Raw genomic sequence first — 24911 nt, forward strand, 5'->3', positions numbered from 1 at the left:
TGAGTCTATTTAACTTTTTATTACAGAAGATCCACTTTTATTTAACATTAGAAATACTTTATTATTTTTTTTTAACCTTTTTTGGGGATTCACAGACTTTCCAATTGAAGGCACACCACTAATAACTAATGTAGTACAAGCTATGAAGCCGGTGTAAGTATGCAATCATATTTGGCCGCAATCAATAATAATAATGTTTATCGGTCCTAATAATAAAATTAATCATATTTTTTTTGGACCTTATATTAATATGAAAAAGAATAATTTTCGACCTAATAATCAGTCTTGGGTCTAAAAAAAATAATAATATGCTTTACAATATTGGGGACTTTGGTTGGGGGGAAGGGGGGGGGATCTGGAAGTCTTGGTAAAATAGTTAGGACATCGTACTTGGATGTCCGACACCTTGGTAATTTGAGTGTAAAAAAAAAAAAAACACAAGTGAAAGGTAAATTAAACGACTTTATGACACCCGGTATTTACTAAAATCCAGGAAAAAACGATAAGAAAAATAAAACTAATTATTTTGTCCCCATAGACCAAGACACACACGCCCCCACCCCTCCTCCCCACAAGACCCCAACGATGACTCAACGCCACTAATCCTACCACACACTTGGGAGAGTTTGTTTATTTCTTCGATGATCTGTGATGACTAAAAGGAATTGTTCGATCTCAAGAGATGGCTGATGTTATCCTGAACCAGCGAGGGGGGGGGGGAGAGAAATAATAATAATGACTGGCAAAAATACACGACAAAAAAGAGTAATGTTTTTGTTTATTTGTGAACCTCGACGCTCCTTAACGTCGTGTTACTGTACACGACGAGTTTACTACGCGACCGGACGTAACTCAACCCCCCCCCCACCCTTCGATACGTCTTTTATGACTGGCGGGTGAAGTAAACCTCCCACAGTCCTAACCTAACCACACAGGCAGCATTAGTCCTTATGGTGTGCGATCGCAACAGCTTAAGGTCGACTAAGACTGGGGGTTAACTTCACCTACGAGCAACGGTCAAAACAATACCCTAAGACAAGACAAAACAGTCGTCCCTCCAATGGGTTACCGAGATTAATAACAATAATAAACACCTCAAAGTTCTGGTAGCGTCGATGATTACTTGGACTCCCGCTTGGGCCGTTCCTGAAGGCGTGTTAACAGCCTAAACAATAGCTCGTCCCAAGGGGGTACTGTGCCAGAGACATCCCGGGCTAACTTTCATTCTACGGCGACGCGCCTCGAGGACGGCCCATACACGGAGTCTCCCCAAGGAAAAGTCGCGACAGGAGATCTTCCACGTCACACCTCTGGGGTTATGTACCGAGTTACCATATTTGAGACGGTGACTGATAATAACACTAACACCAGAATCATCAATAATAGTGGTAGTAGGCGTAGCAGCGATAATAATAAAAATAATAACATTCTTGGCTGTAAACAATAAACAACCCAGTAGGCCGCGGTCTGCACATACACCGCCTCACATTAACATAAAAGACTTACTTCCATAATTCAACTAAAAGATGCTATTACAGATACAAGTACAGGAAACAAATCCCCTGAAATATTGCCTAAAATTCTCATAGCCACGTCTGACGGCCGCACTGGGTGAACGACGCCTCGAGTTGTTTGGGGAAACAACGGTTTGTTATTTCCATAAAACTCTCTCCCCCACACACACACTCTCTCTCTCTCCCCCACACACTCTCTCACTCCCCCACACACTCTCTCTCTCTCTCCGCCACAAATACAGTTGCGTTACCCCATCACACGACCCGAGACTCGATGACTCAGCAGCGTGTCCCCAGACCTGACCTAGCCTTAGTTAAATCGCCGCCACATCAGCCGAAACTTTACCGACGATTAGGAAAAAAATAAAAAATAATGGCAGTGATTAATTGTAGAGAACAGGATGGACAACTGACACCTCCCTCTCTCTCTCTCACTTTCTCTCCCTCTCTCACCACTTAAATCCCTACCCTAATGGCACAGGTTAAATCGTGGCCCCATTGTGTGTTCTCGGTAAAATAATCCGACACGCGTTCAAGTCTAGTTTCATAATCGAGTACAGGCGACACGGGGTATAACGTTCTTAATCTGTTCATCTCTGATACGCGTTCAGGTCTAGTTATACGGTCAAATACAAACGACGTTGTTATCCTTCTATTCCCGTTTGGTGGTTTTAACGCCCTCGGTCAACCATCAGCTACGAAATCACGGCATTTAATGATTTATATCTCCTGGTCCCTCGACTGACATTGTTTACAAGTAGTGTTCTGGGCGATCCAACGCACGTCGGGTTTGGTTCACAATTAAGGATTAATGAACTACTTAACGATATGCAATTACAATCAAACTATTGGCACCTTTCATTGTATTATCCTTTTTTGTCACTGAATTACCCCGATACAATGCGCAATCACCCCTATAAATCACCTAATTACCGCTGTACATCGTTAATCACCCCTATAAATCATTCAATTACCGCTGTACATCATTGATCACCCCTACACTTCGTTGCAGTAGTACCCATATACAGTCTTACACTTCCGCCCCACCCCAAAAAAATAAGTCACATTTAAACGAGCTCGACTCCTAAAGAAATTAATTCACTATAATTTGTAAACAGAACGTACGACCCCAAAGAGAAGTACAGCAGCCAGAGTTAGGGCGCGGTGGGTCGTCCGCTCACGATAAAAACCTGACCATCTTACACCACACGTAGACTCACGAATGGGTCGTTTGGGTGGTCTAGTTCGTCTAACCAGGTCGAACTTAGAACAGACAAGATCCCTCATTACCTGTAAGCACTTTAGTAAGCTTGGCGAATTTACGGTTACGTTTTTTTTGTGTTTTGTTTTCGCCGATATACGACGATAAGCGCACGAAGCAAATAAACAAGTGACGGGCCGAGAGGGCTCTGGGGTCTCGCCGCGGCCCGGCATAACCGCCACAACTGCACTTCATTCGTGCCGGCCGGGCTAGGTCGAGGGGTTATGAGTGCCGCCAGGGCTTCGCCTAAATATTTTGACCTCGGTTTCAGGAATTACGGCTGGGAGAGTTTCTCGGGAGACGGACGCCCCCTTCGATCAAATAAAAACAACGACCCGGTCAGACTCGCCCCACCACAGTACAGTAATTTGGTTTATAAACGAGCAACCAAAATATTAAGATACTTTCTAAAACGATAAAATTAAAAAACTATTAAAAAGCGAAATTCTGTTGCCAGCGAGAAACTGACCAGGAACAGAGACACTTACCAATACTATTAGTGTCCGGTGCACTACTGTACTGCATCGTGTTCACCCCCCTAACACACTCTCGTCAACGGGCGTCCCACTCGGCATCTCGACGGAAATAAAAGTTAATCCTTCTCCACTAACTCGAGGGAAGGTCAGATTGGTTCGGGCAGGGGGACGAGTAACGCAGACGTCCGGAGTCGTCGACGGCCCGACCGGCGGCGTCACTCGGCCCCCGCCGCACGTCTCCGAAACATCCCTCAAGACAATTAAGTCGACACGAGCACACTACTTTGACCCCATCACACGTCCGAAGCAACACTCATCTTTAGTAACGTATCGTGGCCAGTTTATATCGGGTGGCCGGCAGCAGTGGTGGACCAAACTCTTCCAACAGATAGACAACATTTTAGACCAAAATAAAACCATCCAGAGTTAGTTTACATTAACACTCTGAGGAGCGACGCCTTCCTCGATCCGTTCTCTCGATCCTTCCGTGGCGAGGCCGGACGTCCACCAGTAGAGTGCAGCTCAGGGGGATGGAGGTCGTTTGTACGTAACATTGGGTGGGCGGCGGCGGCTCGCCCCTCACATGATGCTGCATTTCTCCGGAGAGGTTCCCTGGGCACTTCTCTGCAATGAACAAACACAATAACACGAACCGGGTCTGGGAATCGCCGTACGGGAGGCCCGCGAGAGAGGCAACGACGCTCGGTACGTTGTGCCGCCCGCGACCCTCCCTGTATACACACACAGTTTACTAAAAGCAGCTGTCAGATCACACAATATCCCTAGTCATCATGAACCTCCAGACAGTACAGTAATGATTTACACTGGGGAGGAAAACCAAGAATTTGTGTCTTATTAAAAAAGAAAATGGAACTAGTGTAGGCATGATAGAGAGGCGGGACTTGGTAGACAGTACGCCCTAACGCTACTTACGATGTAGGAGGAGGAGCCTTAGATGGTAGGTACACTAGGTGGTTTAAGCGAGGATGCAACCAGTGTATAGTCGCGATACCTCCCCCTCTTCCTGCAGAGTGGAAGAGAAAAATGAGGTCTTCGAGAACACGGGCGGCCTAACCTCACCCAACCAATCAGAAAGAGAGCCCCAAACTTTGTAAACACTGAGCAAAAAATAAACAAAGAATTTAAGAGAATTATCCAATGATTAAGAAAAAATGGTCCCAAACCTGACAGCTGCTCTCAGTGTAACAGATAATGAAGGATAGCAGAACAATAAGCTGGGGACAGCCCCTAGGTCTTTAAGCAGCCGACAGCTAATATGCCATCTGGTGTGTGTTCAAGCTCAGCCAACTATCTCAATAAAGCATTTGGGAGTGAGTGAGTGAGAGAGAGAGTGTGTGTGTGTGTGTAGGTGTGTGATGTATGTATGTATGTATGTATGTATGTGTGTGTGTGTGTGTATCACTGATTAATGTGCTGGTGTTAATAATCAAGAAAAAACATTAGACAATATATAGCAAGAGACATCACCCGATTTACACAGCGTTCCAGAAACCCACACTGTAAATTAGTTCTTTGTAAATTAATGAAAGTTTATACCAAAACATCTTTGTAATCCCCAAGTGCTCACCTGTAGATTAACCCCCAAGTGCTCACCTGTAGATTAACCCCCATGTGCTCACCTGACGATTAACCCCGAAGTGTTCACCTGTAGATTAACCCCCAAGTGCACACCTGTAGATTAACCCCCAAGTGCTCACCTGAAGATTAACCCCCAAGTGCACACCTGTAGAATTAACCCCCAGTGCTCACCTGTAGATTAACCCTCAAATGTGCTCACCTGTAGATTAACCCCAAGTGCTCACCTGAAGATTAACCCCAAGTGCTCACCTGAAGATTAACCCCCAAGTGTTCACCTGAAGATTAACCCCAAGTGCTCATCTGAAGATTAACCCCCCAAGTGCTCACCTGAAGATTAACCCCCAAGTGGTTACCTGAAGATTAACCCCCAAGTGCTCACCTGAAGATTAACCCCCAAGTGCTCACCTGAAGATTAACCCCCAAGTGCTCACCTGAAGATTAACCCCCAAGTGCTCACCTGAAGATTAACCCCCAAGTGCTCACCTGTAGATTAACCCCCAAGTGCACACCTGTAGATTAACCCCCAAGTGCACACCTGTAGATTAACCCCCAAGTGCTCACCTGTAGATTAGTCAACCCTAGCTTAACCAACCTAAAATTTACCCCCCCCTAACTACCTGGAATGGGAGTGGAGCTGATGTTCAGGTTAAATACAAAGGTAAAAATTACAATATGGTACAATAATTGGTGTTTAGTGCACTGCTGGAGAGGCCAAAGAGGAGGAAACGCAGCTGAGGTAAAAGTAATATGGAAACGCAGCTGAGGTTAAACTAATTTGGAAACGCAGCATTGAAGTTATTTAATGAGAAGCGTGTGTGTGTGTGTGTGTATAAAATGCATCGATAAATATTAATTAACCCAAAATAAAAAAGATTGGATGACGTCTTTACAGCAAAAACCTCGATTTAACGAACTATATAGAGGAAAGTCCATTATATCGAGGGTCCGTGAGATGTGAAACCTCCATATAATAAACTATATACTGTAGAGGAAAGTCCATTATATCGAGGGTCCGTTAGATGTGAAACCTCCATATAATAAACTATATAGAGGCAAGTCCATTATATCGAGGGTCCGTTAGATGTGAAACCCCCATATAACGAAGTGTATGAAGAAAGAAGTGCGTTATATTGACGTCTTGCTGTATAAGTATTCAGCATCATATTAAACCCAGAACACTGTACAAATAATTATCATAACATAAACTTAACTCAAGACACTAACATTATCTTTAGCACAGAAACAAGTTAAAATTAATTTATCACTCAATGTTAAAAGCTGATTCAAGTTAAGCCAATACGTACAATGTCTTGAGATGTAAACACTTCCTGACATGATTTGGGGACCTCGTGTGTGTGTGTGTGTGTGTGAACTATAAGACACCCTGTACATGTGTGTGTGACTTATGAGACACCCTGTACATGTGTGTGTGAACTATAAGACACCCTGTACATGTGTGTGTGAACTATAAGACACCCTGTACATGTGTGTGTGAACTATATGACACCCTGTACATGTGTGTGTGAACTATAAGACACCCTGTACATGTGTGTGTGAACTATAAGACACCCTGTACATGTGTGTGTGAACTATAACACACCCTGTACATGTGTGTGTGAACTAACACACCCTGTACATGTGTGTGTGAACTATAAGACACCCTGTACATGTGTGTGAACTGTACATGTGTGTGTGTGAACTATAAGACACCTGTACATATGTGTGTGAACTATAAGACACCCTGTACATGTGTGTGTGAACTATAAGACACCCTGTACATGTGTGTGTGAACTATAAGACACCCTGTACATGTGTGTGTGAACTATAAGACACCCTGTACATGTGTGTGTGAACTATAAGACACCATGTACATGTGTGTGTGAACTATAAGACACCATGTACATGTGTGTGTGAACTATAAGACACCCTGTACATGTGTGTGTGAACTATAAGACACCCTGTACATGTGTGTGTGAACTATGAGACACCTTGTACATGTGTGTGTGAACTATGAGACACCCTGTACATGTGTGTGTGAACTATAAGACACCCTGTACATGTGTGTGTGAACTATAAGACACCCTGTACATGTGTGTGTGAACTATAAGACACCCTGTACATATGTGTGAACTGTTACACCCTGTACATGTGTGTGTGAACTATAAGACACCCTGTACATGTGTGTGTGAACTATAAGACACCCTGTACATGTGTGTGTGAACTATAAGACACCCAGTACATGTGTGTGTGAACTATAACACACCCTGTACATGTGTGTGTGAACTATAACACACCCTGTACATGTGTGTGTGAACTATACCCTGTACATGTGTGTGTGAACTATAAGACACCCTGTACATGTGTGTGTGAACTATAACACACCCTGTACATGTGTGTGTGAACTATAACACACCCTGTACATGTGTGTGTGAACTATAACACACCCTGTACATGTGTGTGTGAACTATAACACACCCTGTACATGTGTGTGTGAACTATAACACACCCTGTACATGTGTGTGTGAACTATAACACACCCTGTACATGTGTGTGTGAACTATAAGACACCCTGTACATGTGTGTGTGAACTATAAGACACCCTGTACATGTGTGTGTGACCTATAAGACACCCTGTACATGTGTGTGTGAACTATGAGACACCTTGTACATGTGTGTGTGAACTATAAGACACCCTGTACATGTGTGTGTGAACTATGAGACACCTTGTACATGTGTGTGTGAACTATGAGACACCCTGTACATGTGTGTGTGAACTATGAGACACCCTGTACATGTGTGTGTGAACTATAAGACACACCCTGTACATGTGTGTGTGAACTATAAGACACCCTGTACATGTGTGTGTGAACTATAACACACCCTGTACATGTGTGTGTGAACTATAACACACCCTGTACATGTGTGTGTGAACTATAACACACCCTGTACATGTGTGTGTGTGAACTATAACACACCCTGTACATGATCTGTGAACACCATAACAGAACACACAAATATATATAAGGAAAATTTTAATAATAATAATAATAATAATGATCACCTGAAGATTAAACACCCTAATGTTACCTAGGGAGGGTTAGGTTAATTTAAGTTAGGTTAAGGTGTCTAATCCCTAGGTAAAAGTTAGGTGAGGTGTCAATCTTCATGTGACCCAACACCCCCCCTCTCTCTCCCCAGACAATGTAAGTTCATGCATTATACAAGGAATGAAGACAAACTTTCAAACAAATAAGAAATTGTCTAAAAAAATACATACAAGTCAAATTAACACAAAAATCAGCCAAAAATAAAAAATTGAGAGAATTATTTATCATCACAACACATTTCTAAACACCACAATGCCATTTAGTTTGGAGATCATAAACGGGATAAAATTTCTTACGTTTTATCATTTTTTTAAACTAAATATTAACAAGAAATATAAACTTTTAATTAATCTTCACAAAATATTAAGAAGAAATATAAACTTTTAATTAATCTTCACAAAATATTAACAAGAAATATAAACTTTTAATTAATCTTCACAAAATATTAACAAATGTAAACTTTTAAAATGCTATTCGTAATAAATGTTAATCAGTAAACAGGGTTAAATGGTTTTAGAATTTAACTTAGGGGTTTAATTATCGTATTAACAGTGGTAGTTTGGGTTTAATTTATTCGGAGGAGATTATTCGGTTGACCTGATGATGAGACTCCCAAGATTAACTCACCTAAAGATTAATGGTAACCTAACCTACCCTAATTTACCCTGACCTGACCTAACCTACCCTAATTTACCCTGACCTAACCTACCCTAATTTACCCTGACCTAACCTACCCTAATGGTAAAATAAGCTAGGGTGTCCAATCTTCAGACTCCCAAGTGACCCCAGAGAAAGAAAACACGCAGAACATTAATTTCCACACGCTGCGAGACCTCCGAGTCGCCCTAAACAGTAATTTAACTGAAGAACGGAGATTGTTTATTTATTTACAAAACTTCGGGCGATCGGGGCCGCCGTATGATCCAGAAAGAGAAAAATATATAAGCCCTGACGAGTGAGTGGATGACGGCAACCAATGGGGGTAGTGTAGTTAAGTTGCAATTACTTATCAGCTTAGAGGGTGGACAAGGGGGCATTAAGCATTTACTTAAGCTTTAATGTTAGACCGCCTGCAGCACTTGGTAATAAAAGCACAACTGACTAATAGATTAAGCTCCAATGATCTTTAACCTCAAACACACCAATCACAGAAGCTGATTTAGTGGAGTGTGACAGCATCAACCAATCACAGAACTGGATTCATAGAGTATCACCACCACCCACCAATCACCTACCATCATTAGTGTAGCCGTTAAAGTTACAAAATAGTGAACTTAAATCACTTGACCAGTTGGTACAATCCACAAGAGAATTAAACTAATAATATTAAATACCTTCATGCCATGCATCCTCCCTATAACAGCCAAACCTCTATTTAACGGACTATATTAGGTGAAAGTCCATTATATCGAGGGTCTGTTAGATGTGAAACCTCTATATAATGGACTATATACAGATGAAAGTTCGTTATATCGAGGTTCTGTTAGAAGTAAAGCCTTAAAGTAATGGATTACATGGAGAGTAAAGTTCTCTATATCAAGGTATCAGCCCACAAAGAGTGCTCTAAATAGAGTAAGGTCGGGATATATAGCCAGATAGAGCCCAACTAAATGCTAAATCGCTATATACAATTACATGTAATCAATGAGGAAATAAGGTTAGGTTCTGGAGGCCAAAAACGTGACTAAACTTGACTTAACGAGTTTCTTTTCTTACTAACTAAAGCACCAGTGAACAACAGGGTGTTTCAATATGAAGGAACACCAGATGCCACACTGCCACTCCCACACCTACATTAGTTAAAGTATTATATCTTTTCCATTAAACTTTCCATTACTAGCGACCCATTTACTCCCACCTTAGAAATTGGAATCTGCAGCAGTCGGCCGCTTTCTCGTCACTCGCCCAGAAAGACCGAGAGGGCGAGCGTGAATTAGTAAATAACACATTTGTTTGCCATGGCGGTACACTTGAAATATTTCCCGCCCGATTTCCCTCACCAAATAAAGACAAATTATCGCTATATATTGAAATTCGTTGATAATCTTGGTAACCGCGATAAAAAAAAAATCTTTATATAAAATGGCGATATATCCCGACCCTAAAGTAGCCGTAAGGATGAAGCAAAACTGAAGCAGACTTAAGCAGTGTTATACCTGAGAGCCTGGTTGGAACTCTCTCTCCCTGGTTGTTGACGACGACTCTGTCTCCCGCTTACTCTCTCGGACGGCCATTTCCTAAGAGGATTTCTCGACGTTTAAATGAAGGGAAATTGTGTGTATGGGGTAGGAAGTAGGGGTGGGGGGGAGGAGGTTCACAACTAGATGACTAAAAAAAATTATACATATATATTTATTCATTTTATCTCAACTATAATTCAGTAACTCTCAAAAAACTTTCTTACGGACGACCATTAGGTTGGGTCATCTGTCTACCTTACCTCGCTAGTGCTCAGGAGCCTTGTGGTCATGTTATCAGAGACTGCCCACTTCTGGTTCTTCATGACTATGGTGAGAGGCGGCTCGTGGATGGCTTCTGTGTCGCAGGACCAGATGGTGACGGTGGCGCCGCCGGGGATCTTAGACTTGGAGTGGAACTTGTAGGTGGTCTCTGCTTCTCCTGCTGAGCGTATGATCTGGAAACCCCCGATGGAGAAGTCCTGTCGGGGTACAAGGGGGTGGTTGAGTGTGGGGGTACAAGGGGGAGGTTGAGTGTGGGGGTACAAGTGTGGTGGTTGAGTGTGGGGGTACAAGTGTGGTGGTTGAGTGTGGGGGTACAGTGTGGTGGTTGGTGTGGGGTACAAGTGTGGAGGTTGAGTGTGGGGGGCAAGTGTGGTGAAGTGTGTGTGTTTGGGGTGTGAGATGATGTGTGCTTGTGTGTGTGTGTATAGACCTCATACCTACACACACCTTGTCGCTCTTATTTTGTAAGCAACAAATTTGCCCTCAGGACAATCTTCAGCGATCTCTATGACTGGACCCCTGAGAACGTGAGCCACAGAGAGCGTTTTCTGGTGATGTCTTCTCGAGGGGCGGTTCTCTTGCGTTTGAGGACCTTAAAATTGTCGTCTGATAGGGTATCTTTTCCGTCATTCTCTGTTAAACTTCTAACGGACATATTCAACCTGTGATAAAGAAATCAAATTAAAACGCAGAAAAAACGGATGGATGGATTTCAAAACGTGGCTGAAATGATACAATTCTTTAATATAAATCTATCCGTACGTGTGTAATTCAACTGGTGGATATATTTAACCTGTGATGGATATGTCAAAACAAGACACCCTGTACATGTATGTGTGTGTGTGAACTATATGACACCCTGTACATGTATGTGTGTGTGTGAACTATAAGACACCCTGTACATGTGTGTGTGAACTATAAGACACCCTGTACATGTGTGTGTGAACTATAAGACACCCTGTACATGTGTGTGTGAACTATAAGACACCCTGTACATGTGTGTGTGAACTATAAGACACCCTGTACATGTGTGTGTGAACTATGAGACACCCTGTACATGTGTGTGTGAACTATAAGACACCCTGTACATGTGTGTGTGAACTATAAGACACCCTGTACATGTGTGTGTGAACTATAAGACACCCTGTACATGTGTGTGTGAACTATAAGACACCCTGTACATGTGTGTCTGACCTACAGGACAGACCCCATAGCTAGTGTATAGATCTAGGAAGGGACGACCAACCTCGCCTCCTCGGCCTCCAGAAGTTTGCGATAGGCGGCTATTTCCATGTCCAGTGCGACCTTAATGTCCATGAGGTCCTGATACTCCTGCAGCTGGGTGTTCATCTCTGTCTGTAGGCGAGTAATCTCTTCCTTCAGGATCAAAAGGTCGTTGGAGTGGCCGTCCCTCTCAGACTCTAGCTGGGCCTCCAAGTCTAGCACCCGTTGCTGTCGAGGATCAAGTCGTTTATGATATAGTAAAACCTCTCTATAATGGACACGGTGAAAACCTCTCTACGACGAACCCGACGAGAACAAACTCACCTCTAGGGTACTGTTGGTGCTCTCGAGGAAAGCGAGGCGTGACTCTAGTTCTTGAACCCTCCTCTTAGAGTCCCGGAGTGTGCTGGTGAGAGCGTCACTTCCCTCGCTCACTCGCTGGTCACGCCTGTTAAGCTCATCGATCTGTTTTGGCCGGAACAAATAAAGAGGGAGCGGTTTAGATTACGTTAGGGTTGGTTAGATTCAAATAGCAATAAATACACTCACATCGCTCTCTAACACACCACCTACCTTAGTCTCATACAGGTACTCCACCTCTGTGCGGTTGTTCTTCAGTTGTTCCTCATACTGCCCCCTAAGTTCCCTGAGTGAGTCTTGAAGCCGGGCCTCATACTCTAACTGGAGACGGCCGTCGATCTCCGAGAGCTCCACCTGCTTCCTCTTCTTGGTCTCCGTGACCTCCGACTCGTAAATCTGGAGCGGTATACACGTGTAAGGTTAAGTGAACGGTGACGACAATCTCGCACTGTTTACAATTGGAATTTACGTTTATTGCGACAAATTCACTCGATTCTTTTTTTTTTAAATATATTTGGACAGAACGAACTAAAGGTATGTGAATTATCCACTGGTGATAACTGCCGTTCACCTGTTGCTTGAACTGGAGCTCCTCCTTCAGAGACTGGCACCTGTTCTCCAAGTCAACTCTCATCAGCGTCTCACTCTCAAGTTGCTGCTTGGCCTCCCCGAGCTGCCGGCTTAGCTTGGTCACTTCATCCCTGAGATCCTGAAAAGTAACAAAATAAATAAAATAATTGTAATATAGAAATACTCATTGATATCCTTTATTAACACAGGATGGTTGATAAAGTACATCTAACTGTTCTGTACAATAACTCACAATAAAACAAACAGACTTAAATTATGACACGGATAAAACTGTATAGCGCCACACTTATTAACACACACACAGGAAGTTACATCTACACTACAGGAACACCACACACACACACACACCTCCTCACGACACATCTTGGCCGATCCCTGGACACTTTTCTTCCTGTACTTCACCATTACAAGAGTTGGACTGATACAAAGGCCGTCATCCTCACCTACACCAGGCCAGAACCAGTTCCTCACAACCAGGTGAAACACACACCACCTTGAGGTAAAACACACACACACACTCTTAAGCCTACTCACATAACCAGAAACACCTCCTGACGTAACCAATAAACGCACAAAAAACACACACGACTGCAAACAAACAAACAAACGCGTAGGAAAATAGATAAATAGGTCAGGTCATGTTAGCTTATGTTAGGTTAGGTCAAGTCATGTTAGGTTAGATTATGTAATGTTAGGTCAGGTCATGTTATGTTAGGTCAAGTCATGTTAGGTTATGTTAGGTCAGGTCATGTTATGTTAGGTCAAGTCATGTTAGGTTATGTTATGTTATGTTAGGTCAGGTCATGTTAGGTTAGATTATGTTATGTTAGGTCAGGTCATGTTAGGTTAGATTATGTTATGTTAGGTCAGGTCATGTTAGGTTAGGTTATGTTATGTTAGGTCAGGTCATGTTAGGTTAGATTATGTTATGTGCCAACACCTTGAACAGCCTCTTACCCTGATCTCAGCAATAAGCTTCTTCCGGTCAGTTTCAGAGCTGTTAAGCTTAGCCGTCAGCTCAGCAACTTGCTCCTCAGCTGAGGTAAGGGATTTCTGCGCCGCTGACAAGTCACGCTCTTTTTTGATGAGCCTAAGGGAGAGAAAAGGAACAGTGTTACTTAATGATGGCAGGTGTTGATGGTGGGAACAGTGTTACTTAATGAAGGCAGGTGTTGATAGGGGGGAGAGTGTTACTTAATGATGGCAGGTGTTGATGGGGGAACAGTGTTACTTAATGAAGGCAGGTGTTGATAGGGGGGAGAGTGTTACTTAATGATGGCAGGTGTTGATGGGGGGAGAGTGTTACTTAATGATGGCAGGTGTTGATGGGGGGAGAGTGTTACTTAATGATGGCAGGTGTTGATGGTGGGAACAGTGTTACTTAATGAAGGCAGGTGTTGATAGGGGGGAGAGTGTTACTTAATGATGGCAGGTGTTGATGGAGAGTGTTACTAAGGATGGCAGGTGTTGATGGGGAGAGAGTGTTACTTAATGATGGCAGGTGTTGATGGGGGAGAGTGTTACTTAATGATGGCAGGTGTTGATGGGGGAGTGTTACTTAAGGATGGCAGGTGTTGATGGGGGAGAGTGTTACTTAATGATGGCAGGTGTTGGTGGTGGGAACAGTGTTACTTAATGATGGCAAGTGTTGATGGAAGTGTTATATGATGAGTGTTGATGGGGGAGGTGTTACTTATGATGGCAGGTGTTGATGGGGGAGTGGGGATTCACCTGCTTGATGTTCACTTCCTGGAGACACGCGCTCACAATGTTCTATGTTCATTATCCTACAGAGAACTAGCAAGTTGAGGTTACTAGCTAATGCCACACACCTGAAAACTTATAACAGTTTCTTAAATAACTTTGCAAACTAATTTTTTCCTTAGTGAGACAACTTTCCCTCCCCCCTGTTACCTCACTTCTCACCCCATCAATAGTAGGTCTCGGTGTATCAGATTACCAACTGTACCACCACCCTACCCACCCCCCACCCCACCCACCCACCCCACCATTACTCCTTGCCTAACGGCCGTTTCTAACCATTCCAACCAGCCAATCAACAAACAGGAAACCCATAACAAGTTGAAATTAATGTTTACACAAGTTAGTTAGGTTAAGTTAAATAGGCTAGGTGAGGGTAGGCTAGGTTAAAGTAGGGTTAGATTAGGTTACACAGCCTAGGGTTAGATTAGGTTAAACAGCCTAGGGTAGGGTTAGATTAGGTTAAACAGCCTAGGGTTAGGTTAGGTTGCCATTTCTTTAATTCTGGGACAGTGTTGATAAATATTAATGTGTTTATCAGCTGTGGCAGTGACAATAGGGGGGACCTAGCCACGCCCATGATGACGCAAACAGAGAGAGAGAGAGAGACTGTGTGTGTGTTAACCAAGGGAATTAGGGGGGGGGTTAAAACTGTACGAGTCTCCCCCCACACGGCTTAGATATGCACTACACATCCCTCCACACATACTCTGTCTCCCCCCCACACACACACACTCCCCCGGGGCGCTAAGACCTTACCTCAGAGTTGACAAGACGCTAAAAAAACCCACAAGATGAGATGAAACACACAACTGTCAGCATCACAACACTACATCACTATTCTCTCTATAAAACACAGGTTAACAAACACATACCAATCTATAACAAACACGTATGTACATTAATTAATAAACTAAATATATCCATCTAGTTAACTTACCACATGCGGCATTACAGCCTTAAGACAATCTAACCCCGGTATATCAAACACGACCCCGTTAGTCGATAATATATATAAAAACAAACTAATATCTTTATTTTTTTTTAATAATTTGGGTTTTTTTTATTGATATTGATAAAAAAATTTATTCACGTTGTTGGGAATAGCTTAGAAAGACGTCGTTAAAGGGGGGGAGGGTTACGGCTATTCAAACCACCCACTACACCCCTAGACACCATTTAAGGGGGAAGGAAGGAAGGGGGGGGGGTTAAAACACATAAACCATCGTATATATTTAAATTCCTCTCATTAAACCAAAAATAAAACACAAAAATATTCAATAATTTCGATTTTTTTTTCACACCTCCATTCACCACAAAGTTCAAGGGAAAAAAAATGGTTAGATTAGGTTAGATGGCAGGCGTCTCGGAGGCATCACACACACATACATACATACATACACACATACATACATACACACACACACCTTTAGCAATAGGTGGAGGTATATGTCGCTATATTGGTCAAAGCCGCTGTGGGTCTTGGCTGAGAGAGAGAGAGAGAGAGAGAGACTCAACAGGTCAAGGAGATGCAGAATTGTGAGCTAACTTTCACCTCTTACCCACAGCTGTTCCCTCACCCGAAGATTAACCACCCCGACGCTAACCTAACCACACAGGGGAAGAGTGAGGGAGAGGGAGGGAGGGGGAGAGAGGGAGAGAGGGGGGGAGGAAGGGAGAGAGGGAGGGAGAAAGGGAGGGAGAAAGAGAGGGAGAGAGAGAGGGAGAGAGTGAGGGAGAAAGAGAGGGAGGGAGTGAGGGAGAGACTTTACCCTGACCTAAGCCAACCCCTGACATCCTTAGCGTAGAGACTAGACAGACACACACACACACACACACAGATGGGGGTTAATGTGTGGGTGGGTAGTGGTGTGTAGGAATACCAAACAAACAAACAAACAAACAAACAATCAAACACACCTTGAGTTTTATAAGAAATATTTGTCGATTATGAAAAAAAATTTGAACTGTTATGAAAAAACACTTTAAGAGGGCAAGCCGTTACGACCCTGCCCACCACACAGACGCACACACGTACACGCACACACGTACACACACACACACACATTTATTACCAACGGTCGCTGAGTCTGCCCCCCCCCCCCCCCTTCTGCTGTACGCAACAATACACTAATTGAACCAAGGGATCAGTGGGAGTAACGTACACACACACACACACTGTACACACACACATGCCTAGCCAGTTAGCCACACACACACAGACCAAGTTTCACACATACATACACAGCCTCACACACACACACAGTCCCTCTCACACACACACAGAGGTTAGGTTAAGGGTGTCTAATCATCAGGTGATACACACACATCTGCCTTTAACCCCCAGGTGATCAAGTGCACCTCACCGCCACCTGAAGTACACCGCCACCTCCCCTACCGCTACCTGACGTCACCCCCACCACCTGGGAGCGCCCCCTTAAATGTAACTGGGTCGTTTAATGTGACTTTTAAAGGGTAATTGGTAGTTAGTGAGTCTGATAGTAATAATTAAACACCGCCAGCTTATCTGACCTGATTAGTAAATGCCATTATCCTAACCTAACCTAACCTAACCTAACCTGCACCCCAGGAAACAACAATAACAACAACAACTAACACCACCACCACAACAATAACAACCACCACCACAACACCACTGCCACCACCACCACCACAGCAGCCTTCACCAGTACCATACGCCGCCATCCACCTCATCCACCACCACGATGGATGACCTTGTAAGACAGGTAAGAAAGACTGCTGCTGCTCCACTAAAATCAATGATGGCGTGACCAGGTGTAGTAGTGGAGGAAGAAGAGTCGACCCAACACCCATAACGTTAAACAATATCACCATGGCCGACACACGTGCCCCCCCCCCCCCTATTATACCCAGGGTTAGGGTCTGTTCACTAGAGGGGAGGGAAGGCCATTGAAACAGCCACACAAGGAACCCCGCTATTAAAAATCTACCCAGCCATCCCTAAGAGTTTGCTATGACATGTACACACACACACACACACACACAATGTTTACAGTTGTATATGTCTGACTGTGTATCTTATAAATGTACAATATATGTGTATTTAGTTAGGTTAAGCTTAAGATAGATGAGGTGTGGTCAGATTAGATTGAAGTTAGGTTAGATTGAAGTCAGGTTAGGTTAGATTGAAGTCAGGTTAGGTTAGATTGAAGTCAATTTATTTAGATTGAAGTCAGGTTAGGGTTGGAGTTGAAGTCGTTTGAAGTCAGGTTAGGTTAGATTGAAGTCAGGTTAGGTTAGATTGAAGTCAGGTTAGGTTAGATTGAAGTCAGGTTAGGTTAGATTGAAGTCAGGTTAGTTAGTTGAAGTCAGTTAGATTGAAGTCAGGTTAGGTTGGATTAGAAGTCAGGTTGAAGTCATGTTAGGTTAGATTGAAGTCAGGTTAGGTTAGATTGAAGTCAGGTTAGGTTAGATTGAAGTCAGGTTAGGTTAGGTTATTCTTTAGGTAAACACTGAACATAAGGACCCACAGAGAGAGAGAGAGAACAAGTTTCTCTGGACCCCCTCTCTCGTGGGTGACTTGCAAACCTAATGCCGAGGGTCACCATGGGCGTGTGGGTGGTGAAAGATGGCGTGCCTGGGTATGTGGGGGTGGCGTGGGTGGGGGTTATGTGTAGGCGTTGAGTGGGTGTAGCGTGGGTCGTGTGGGTGGACGGGTAGGGTGGTGAACGTATGTATGAACGTGTGTGGGCGTAAGTGGGTGGGGGTGGGGCTGGACAGTGACCGTGTGTGTGTGCGTAGGCGTTGAGTGCGTGAGTGGACAGGTTTAGGTGCGGCACTGAGAGAGAGAGACCTCCCCCCCCTAACATCAACATTCCACCACCTAGAATTTCCGCCCTATAGTACAATACAGCCGGCACCCGGATATGACGTCACGACCAGCTCCACCAATGACGTTAGAACCTAGACCATCGATGACGTCACAGATACGTCATACCCTAGACCGTGCCGACCCCATTCTTGGAGAGATTAAGGTCGGCATTTTGGTATTTACACGGAGGTATTTGACCCTTATGGCCAATCCTACTTAATACCATGTTGTCTTGGGTATTTATTTCTATATTAATACCACAATTTCCTACAACCGCTATAGATAAGAACAATATTATTGGATATGTTATCAGTATGAGATAAGGTTGTGTCTTACTGTAGTGTGTGTGTGTGTGTGAGTGAGTGAGTGTGTGAGTGAGTGAGTGAGTGAGTGTGTGAGTGAGTGAGTGTGTGTGTGTAAAACCTGCCAAAGTACTTTTAAAACCACACACACACACACCCACGAGAGAGAGAGAATGACTCCCACCCAGTCTTTCACAATCATCCAACCTCACCCAACTCATCCTAATCATCCATTCACCCAACACCTCTAAACAACTAATTCTCAGGGTCACACACAGCTTGCCATCCTATATTCAAACCCTCACCACACTATGTAGGTATTACCCTCTTCTCTGGGTCTATTCATTCACAGTAGTAGTAGTAGTAGTAGTAGTAGTAGTAGTGGTGGTAGTTATTGTAGTAGTACTGTAGTAAGTTCATTCATACAATTGTGGTCATTTAAATCGAGCCATTCATAAAATATAGTTCCCTCCCCCCAACGAAGCCATTCATACTGAGGTTCCCACACTATTAAGGTGGGAATACGCCTCCCCTCCGTCTCTCTCATGTAGATACGCCTTTCTCTCTCTCTCTCTCTCAATACGCCTACTCTCTCTATCTCACAAAATCCTAAATAATGTCACGCAACACGAAGCAGCCAATCACAGCAGACCTAAATATAAACATACACACTGGAACATGCCTAAACACGAAGCAGCCAATCACAGCACACCTCTATGTAAACAAACACACAGGTACACAAAGCAACCAATCACAGCACATCTCCAAATAAACCACGCTCAGATAATGCTAAACCTCCGACCTTACGCAATAAACCCGAATTCTAGGTTAATGTTTGGTTTAAATCCTGTTTTATCCCGGACTTACCCTAAAACCTTTACCTAAGACAGACACACACACACACACACACCACAACATACACACACACACACACACACACACCACAACACACACACGTCACAGCAACACAACCAAAACAATAAACAAGTAAAGTAAATTGGAACAAACATCAAGTCTTGTAACGACCATGATAACTAACACAGATTATAACATTTCCTGTAACACTAATTAAAATCCTCTGTGTTAAAATATACGACAAATTGCTACGTTAATTTCCGCTGTTGTTAAAATATAGGACAAAATATTATGTTAATTTCCGCTGTTGTTAAAATATATGACAAAATGTTACGTTAAATTCCACTGTTAAAATATATGACAAATTGCTACGTTAATTTCTGCTGTTGTTAAAATATATGACAAATTGCTACGTTAATTTCTGCTGTTGTTAAAATATATGACAAATTATTACATTAATTTGTACAGTATTGGGAATGACATTTTTATAACGTTGACCTAATCCTGAGGAAGTACAGAGGGTGGAACAGATAGGGTGGAACAGAGGGTGGAACAGATAGGGTGCTAAAGACGGACAAGAACAGGTTAGGTAAATATTAGCGGAACCCTTGTAAATTTGTTTCCAAAATCATTAGACACGGGAGTTGTGCCAGACTTGTGGAAACAGGCCGATCAGTTTGACGTCAGTAGTGGGGAAATTTCTTGAATCAATTATAGCAAACAACATCCGATCGCATTTAGAGAAAAAGAAATTAACCTACGACTCTCAACATGGGTTTACAAAGGGGTCAGTACTGGGCCCACTTTTGTTCATAATCTATATAAACAATCTAGATACTGGGATCAGCAGTGACATAAGCAAGTTTGCGGATGACACCAAAATAGGGCTGCAGATTAATTCAGGGCAGGAGGCAAATGCACTACAGGAGGATCTAAATAAACTGCAGGGGTGGTCTGAAAAATGGCAAATGAAATTCAACACCAAGTGCAGCATACTTAATATTGGAAGAACAAATACAGTACTGTCAATGTATACAGCCTTAACAACATCAACCTAGAGAAGTCGACTTGTGAAAGAGACTTCGGGGTACTTGTAAGCCCGGACCTACGGCCTAGAAAACAATGAGTTAATGTTCAAAATAAGGCAAACAGAGTATTGGGTTTTATATCTAGAAGTGTAAGTAATAAGAGTGCAGAGGTCTTATTGCAACTATATCTTGCGCTAGTCAGGCCGCACCTCGATTATGCGGTTCAGTTCTGGTGCCCCTATTATAGAATGGATATCAATTCGCCGGAGTCGGTGCAGCGAAGAATGATGAAAATGATTCCGGGACTTTGAAACCTTCCATATCAGGATAGGTTAAAGAAACTTAACTTGCATTCCCTAGAAAGATGAAGAGTGCGGGGAGATATGATAGAAGTATTTAAGTGGGTGATAGGAATCAATAAAGGGGATATAGATAAAGTTCTTATAATATCCGAGCAGGATAGGACTCGGAGCAACGGATTTAAGCTGAATAAGTTTAGGTTTAGGAGGGAGATAGGAAGGAAATGGTTCACAAATAGGGTGGTGGACGAGTGGAACAAGCTTAGCAACTTTGTAGTAAGTGCGGGAACTCTGGAAAGTTTTAAAAGGAGGCTGGATAGATTCATGGATGATAAAGAGTGGTAGTAACTCTCGACAGGAGCTGCCATGAACTGACCAACCGGCCTATTGCAGACTCCTTATTTTCTTATCAGGTTAACAATGGGTTAGGTTAGACCAGTGGTTCTCAACCTTTTTCACCCCCTTCAGGAATTTTCAACATCTTCGTGACCTCCTTCATTTTTCTCCCAGAACAGACAAACAGACAAGTGATAAAAACTAAAGAATAATAAAGAAGGACAGATAAATAGGACAAGAGTTAGAATGACAAACACACACATACAGCAGATGGTCCGACTAATTACCCAAATGTAGCCGCAATAAAGTCCAATAATGGTCCTACATGAATAAATCGGACTGCCAATCACTTCTCGACTAGTATTTGGTGTCATAAAGTCAAAAAAAATTGGAAAACTTACTTTAATCTGAGTTAACAGATCAAGTGCATGTACCTAACCTAACAACTCAACTCAGATTAAATTAAGTTTACCAATTTTTTTTTTACTTTATGACACCAAATAATAATCGAGAAGTGATTCACAGCCCGAATTACGCTTGTACGACCATTATTTGACTTCATTCCAGCTACATTTGGGAAATTAGTCGGACCGTACATACATAACACGTCCACACACAGTCATACACAAACATACACACAGGTAAACATACACACAAGCTGAGGTGTACTTCCTGTAAGCAAGAACATGCCTCCTTTAACAAGCACTGCCCAACTAGGTACAATGAGAAGAACAGTGAGTAATACCAATTTAGCACCAAAATGACAGGATTAAATAACTAAAGAATGAGCATGAACAACAATGGCACCAATAAATAAGGAAATAATTAATAAAATGTACAAATATTTCCCCCACGTAAAGCAGCGACCACATGAACTATGAAACACAATAAGTAACACCAATTATGGGGTAATTGGTGTTACTTATTGGTCTTACTTGAGGTTTCCACTATCTTTAAGGGTCATTAATGAGTTACTTAAGACAGAGGAACTTGGGTTAATCTATACCTATGATTATAACACAATACTAATATTAATAAAAACTCATTATTTCTCCTTACTTCAGCCTTAGGTCTTCATTATCGGTCTTTAAGGGTCATTAATGAGTTACTTAAGACACAGGAACTTGGGTTAATCTATACCTATGATTATAACACAATACTAATATTAATAAAAACTCATTATTTCTCCTTACTTCAGCCTTAGGTCTTCATTATCGGTCTTTAAGGGTCATTAATGAGTTACTTAAGACAGAAGGAACTTGGGTTAATCTGTACCTATGATTATAACACAATACTAATATTAATAAAAACTCATTATTTCTCCTTACTTCAGCCTTAGGTCTTCATTATCGGTCTTTAAGGGTCATTAATGAGTTACTTAAGACAGAGGAACTTGGGTTAATCTATACCTATGATTATAACACAATACTAATATTAATAAAAACTCATTATTTCTCCTTACTTCAGCCTTAGGTCTTCATTATCGGTCTTTAAGGGTCATTAATGAGTTACTTAAGACAGAGGAACTTGGGTTAATCTATACCTATGATTATAACACAATACTAATATTAATAAAAACTCATTATTTCTCCTTACTTCAGCCTTAGGTCTTCATTATCGGTCTTTAAGGGTCATTAATGAGTTACTTAAGACAGAGGAACTTGGGTTAATCTATACCTATGATTATAACACAATACTAATATTAATAAAAACTCATTATTTCTCCTTACTTCAGCCTTAGGTCTTCATTATCGGTCTTTAAGGGTCATTAATGAGTTACTTAAGACAGAGGAACTTGGGTTAATCTATACCTATGATTATAACACAATACTAATATTAATAAAAACTCATTATTTCTCCTTACTTCAGCCTTAGGTCTTCATTATCGGTCTTTAAGGGTCATTAATGAGTTACTTAAGACAGAGGAACTTGGGTTAATCTATACCTATGATTATAACACAATACTAATATTAATAAAAACTCATTATTTCTCCTTACTTCAGCCTTAGGTCTTCATTATCGGTCTTTAAGGGTCATTAATGAGTTACTTAAGACAGAGGAACTTGGGTTAATCTATACCTATGATTATAACACAATACTAATATTAATAAAAACTCATTATTTCTCCTTACTTCAGCCTTAGGTCTTCATTATCGGTCTTTAAGGGTCATTAATGAGTTACTTAAGACAGAGGAACTTGGGTTAATCTATACCTATGATTATAACACAATACTAATATTAATAAAAACTCATTGTTTCTCCTTACTTCAGCCTTAGGTCTTCATTATCGGTCTTTAAGGGTCATTAATGAGTTACTTAAGACAGAGGAACTTGGGTTAATCTGTACCTATGATTATAACACAATACTAATATTAATAAAAACTCATTGTTTCTCCTTACTTCAGCCTTAGGTCTTCATTATCGGTCTTTAACTTGCCAACATCAATCTGTAGCTGAGCTTTCTCCTTAGCAGTGTCGTCTAATAACCGTCTGGCATCACTTAACTCCTGTTCATAAAGTCCTCTCATAGATGACACCTCCTTGGTCACACTCTCCTGTATTGTCTCAACTTGGATGTTAAGACGGTTGTTCTCTGTCTCAAGATGTCGTACACGGTCGATGTAAGCTGCCAAGCGGTCATTTAAGCTTTGTAATTCAGCTTTTTCCTGGAGACGTGAGAGCCTTGTTGGACTCAGGGGGGAGGAACGTGGCTTACTATAGGCTCCTGGTGTACTACTGCTTGTTCCGGCTTTAGGTGTCTCTGTACCGCTACTTGATGATGTAGTGGTTGTTACTGTGACTTTTCTGCTACTGCGTGTCGACATTTTGAAGGTTTATAGCGGGAGATATGGAGGAAATAAGGAGGTAATGTATCACCTCATGAACCGCCGCTCACAGTGTAAACAGCGTCTACCACCCCATAACTCAAACTAACAAACCTAAAACTCTTAAAAAAAACTATCTTATTAAAACAACCATTAAAAAGATAAAATTACATCAAATATCATATAATAAAATATAATATATTATAAAAAAGTATTATTTATATTTTAATAACTCAAAAAGTTTATTATTTATTTGATGTATTCGTTATATTATTGGAACAACCAAGCCCCTGGTGGTCACGTGGTATGACGTCATAGGTTGGCGGCAAAGCTCTCTCCTGGTATTCTGAGAGATGAGGTCATTACCGCCTCTAACACCTCCTATTATATATTACCAGCCCATATATTACCTCATTAATAATATAATACCATGCCTTAATAACCTCTAAATACCCTATCTCATATTATCTACGGTTAATGGATAATATCTATAATAACTAATTTATTCAGCAAACTTAAGATATATTAATATTATTGGATTATTTATTTTATAGTTTTATATAATATAACACTTGGGTGACCTGGGATATATAATAAACCTCGAAATAACAAGTTAAACTAAAACCACAATCACCAGTAGTTAACGAAGCCGTTGATGTAAATAAAGTGACAAAGTTTATTTAATAAGTGATGGTTTTTATATTAAATATAACTATTTTTATTCACACAAAAAACTGTGCATTAATTCAGGTTACTTGGAAGATATGAGTGTTGTAGCGCATGGCGTAATGATTCACTAATATCTCGCAAACACAAGTGTATTATTGGATGTCCACTTATATTCTAATGATATATGAGGTAAAAAATATAAATATAATACAATATAATCAAACTTATGTGTAATAATTTCTAAATAAAGATCTGTAATTTGAATCTCGAGTTAGGTACCGGTTTTGAGATGTGACGTCATGATGACAGATGTGACGTCATCACTAGCATCTCAGGGGGTGACTTTATCATATTATATATATTTTTTTAGATAAATAAACAGAATTAAT

At 41.7% G+C, this 24911-nt stretch overlaps 1 protein-coding gene across 1 annotated transcript; it reads right to left on the minus strand.

The window, feature by feature from the left end:
• Nucleotides 1–4: 4 nt before the first annotated feature.
• LOC121870271 (lamin Dm0-like) lies at nt 5–23943 on the minus strand. The gene is given in 12 exon segments (XM_042372053.1): nt 5–3875; nt 4185–4275; nt 10114–10194; nt 10398–10616; nt 10867–10889; nt 10892–10994; nt 11662–11871; nt 11968–12108; nt 12217–12399; nt 12575–12712; nt 13552–13684; nt 23429–23943. Coding segments are annotated over 11 exon segments (1704 nt in total). The 5' UTR covers nt 23854–23943; the 3' UTR covers nt 5–3875; nt 4185–4227.
• Nucleotides 23944–24911: the final 968 nt, after the last annotated feature.

Source organism: Homarus americanus, unplaced genomic scaffold (genome assembly GCF_018991925.1).
Source record: "Homarus americanus isolate GMGI-L3 unplaced genomic scaffold, GMGI_Hamer_2.0 scaffold18710, whole genome shotgun sequence".
NCBI classification, from domain to species: Eukaryota; Metazoa; Arthropoda; class Malacostraca; order Decapoda; family Nephropidae; genus Homarus; species Homarus americanus.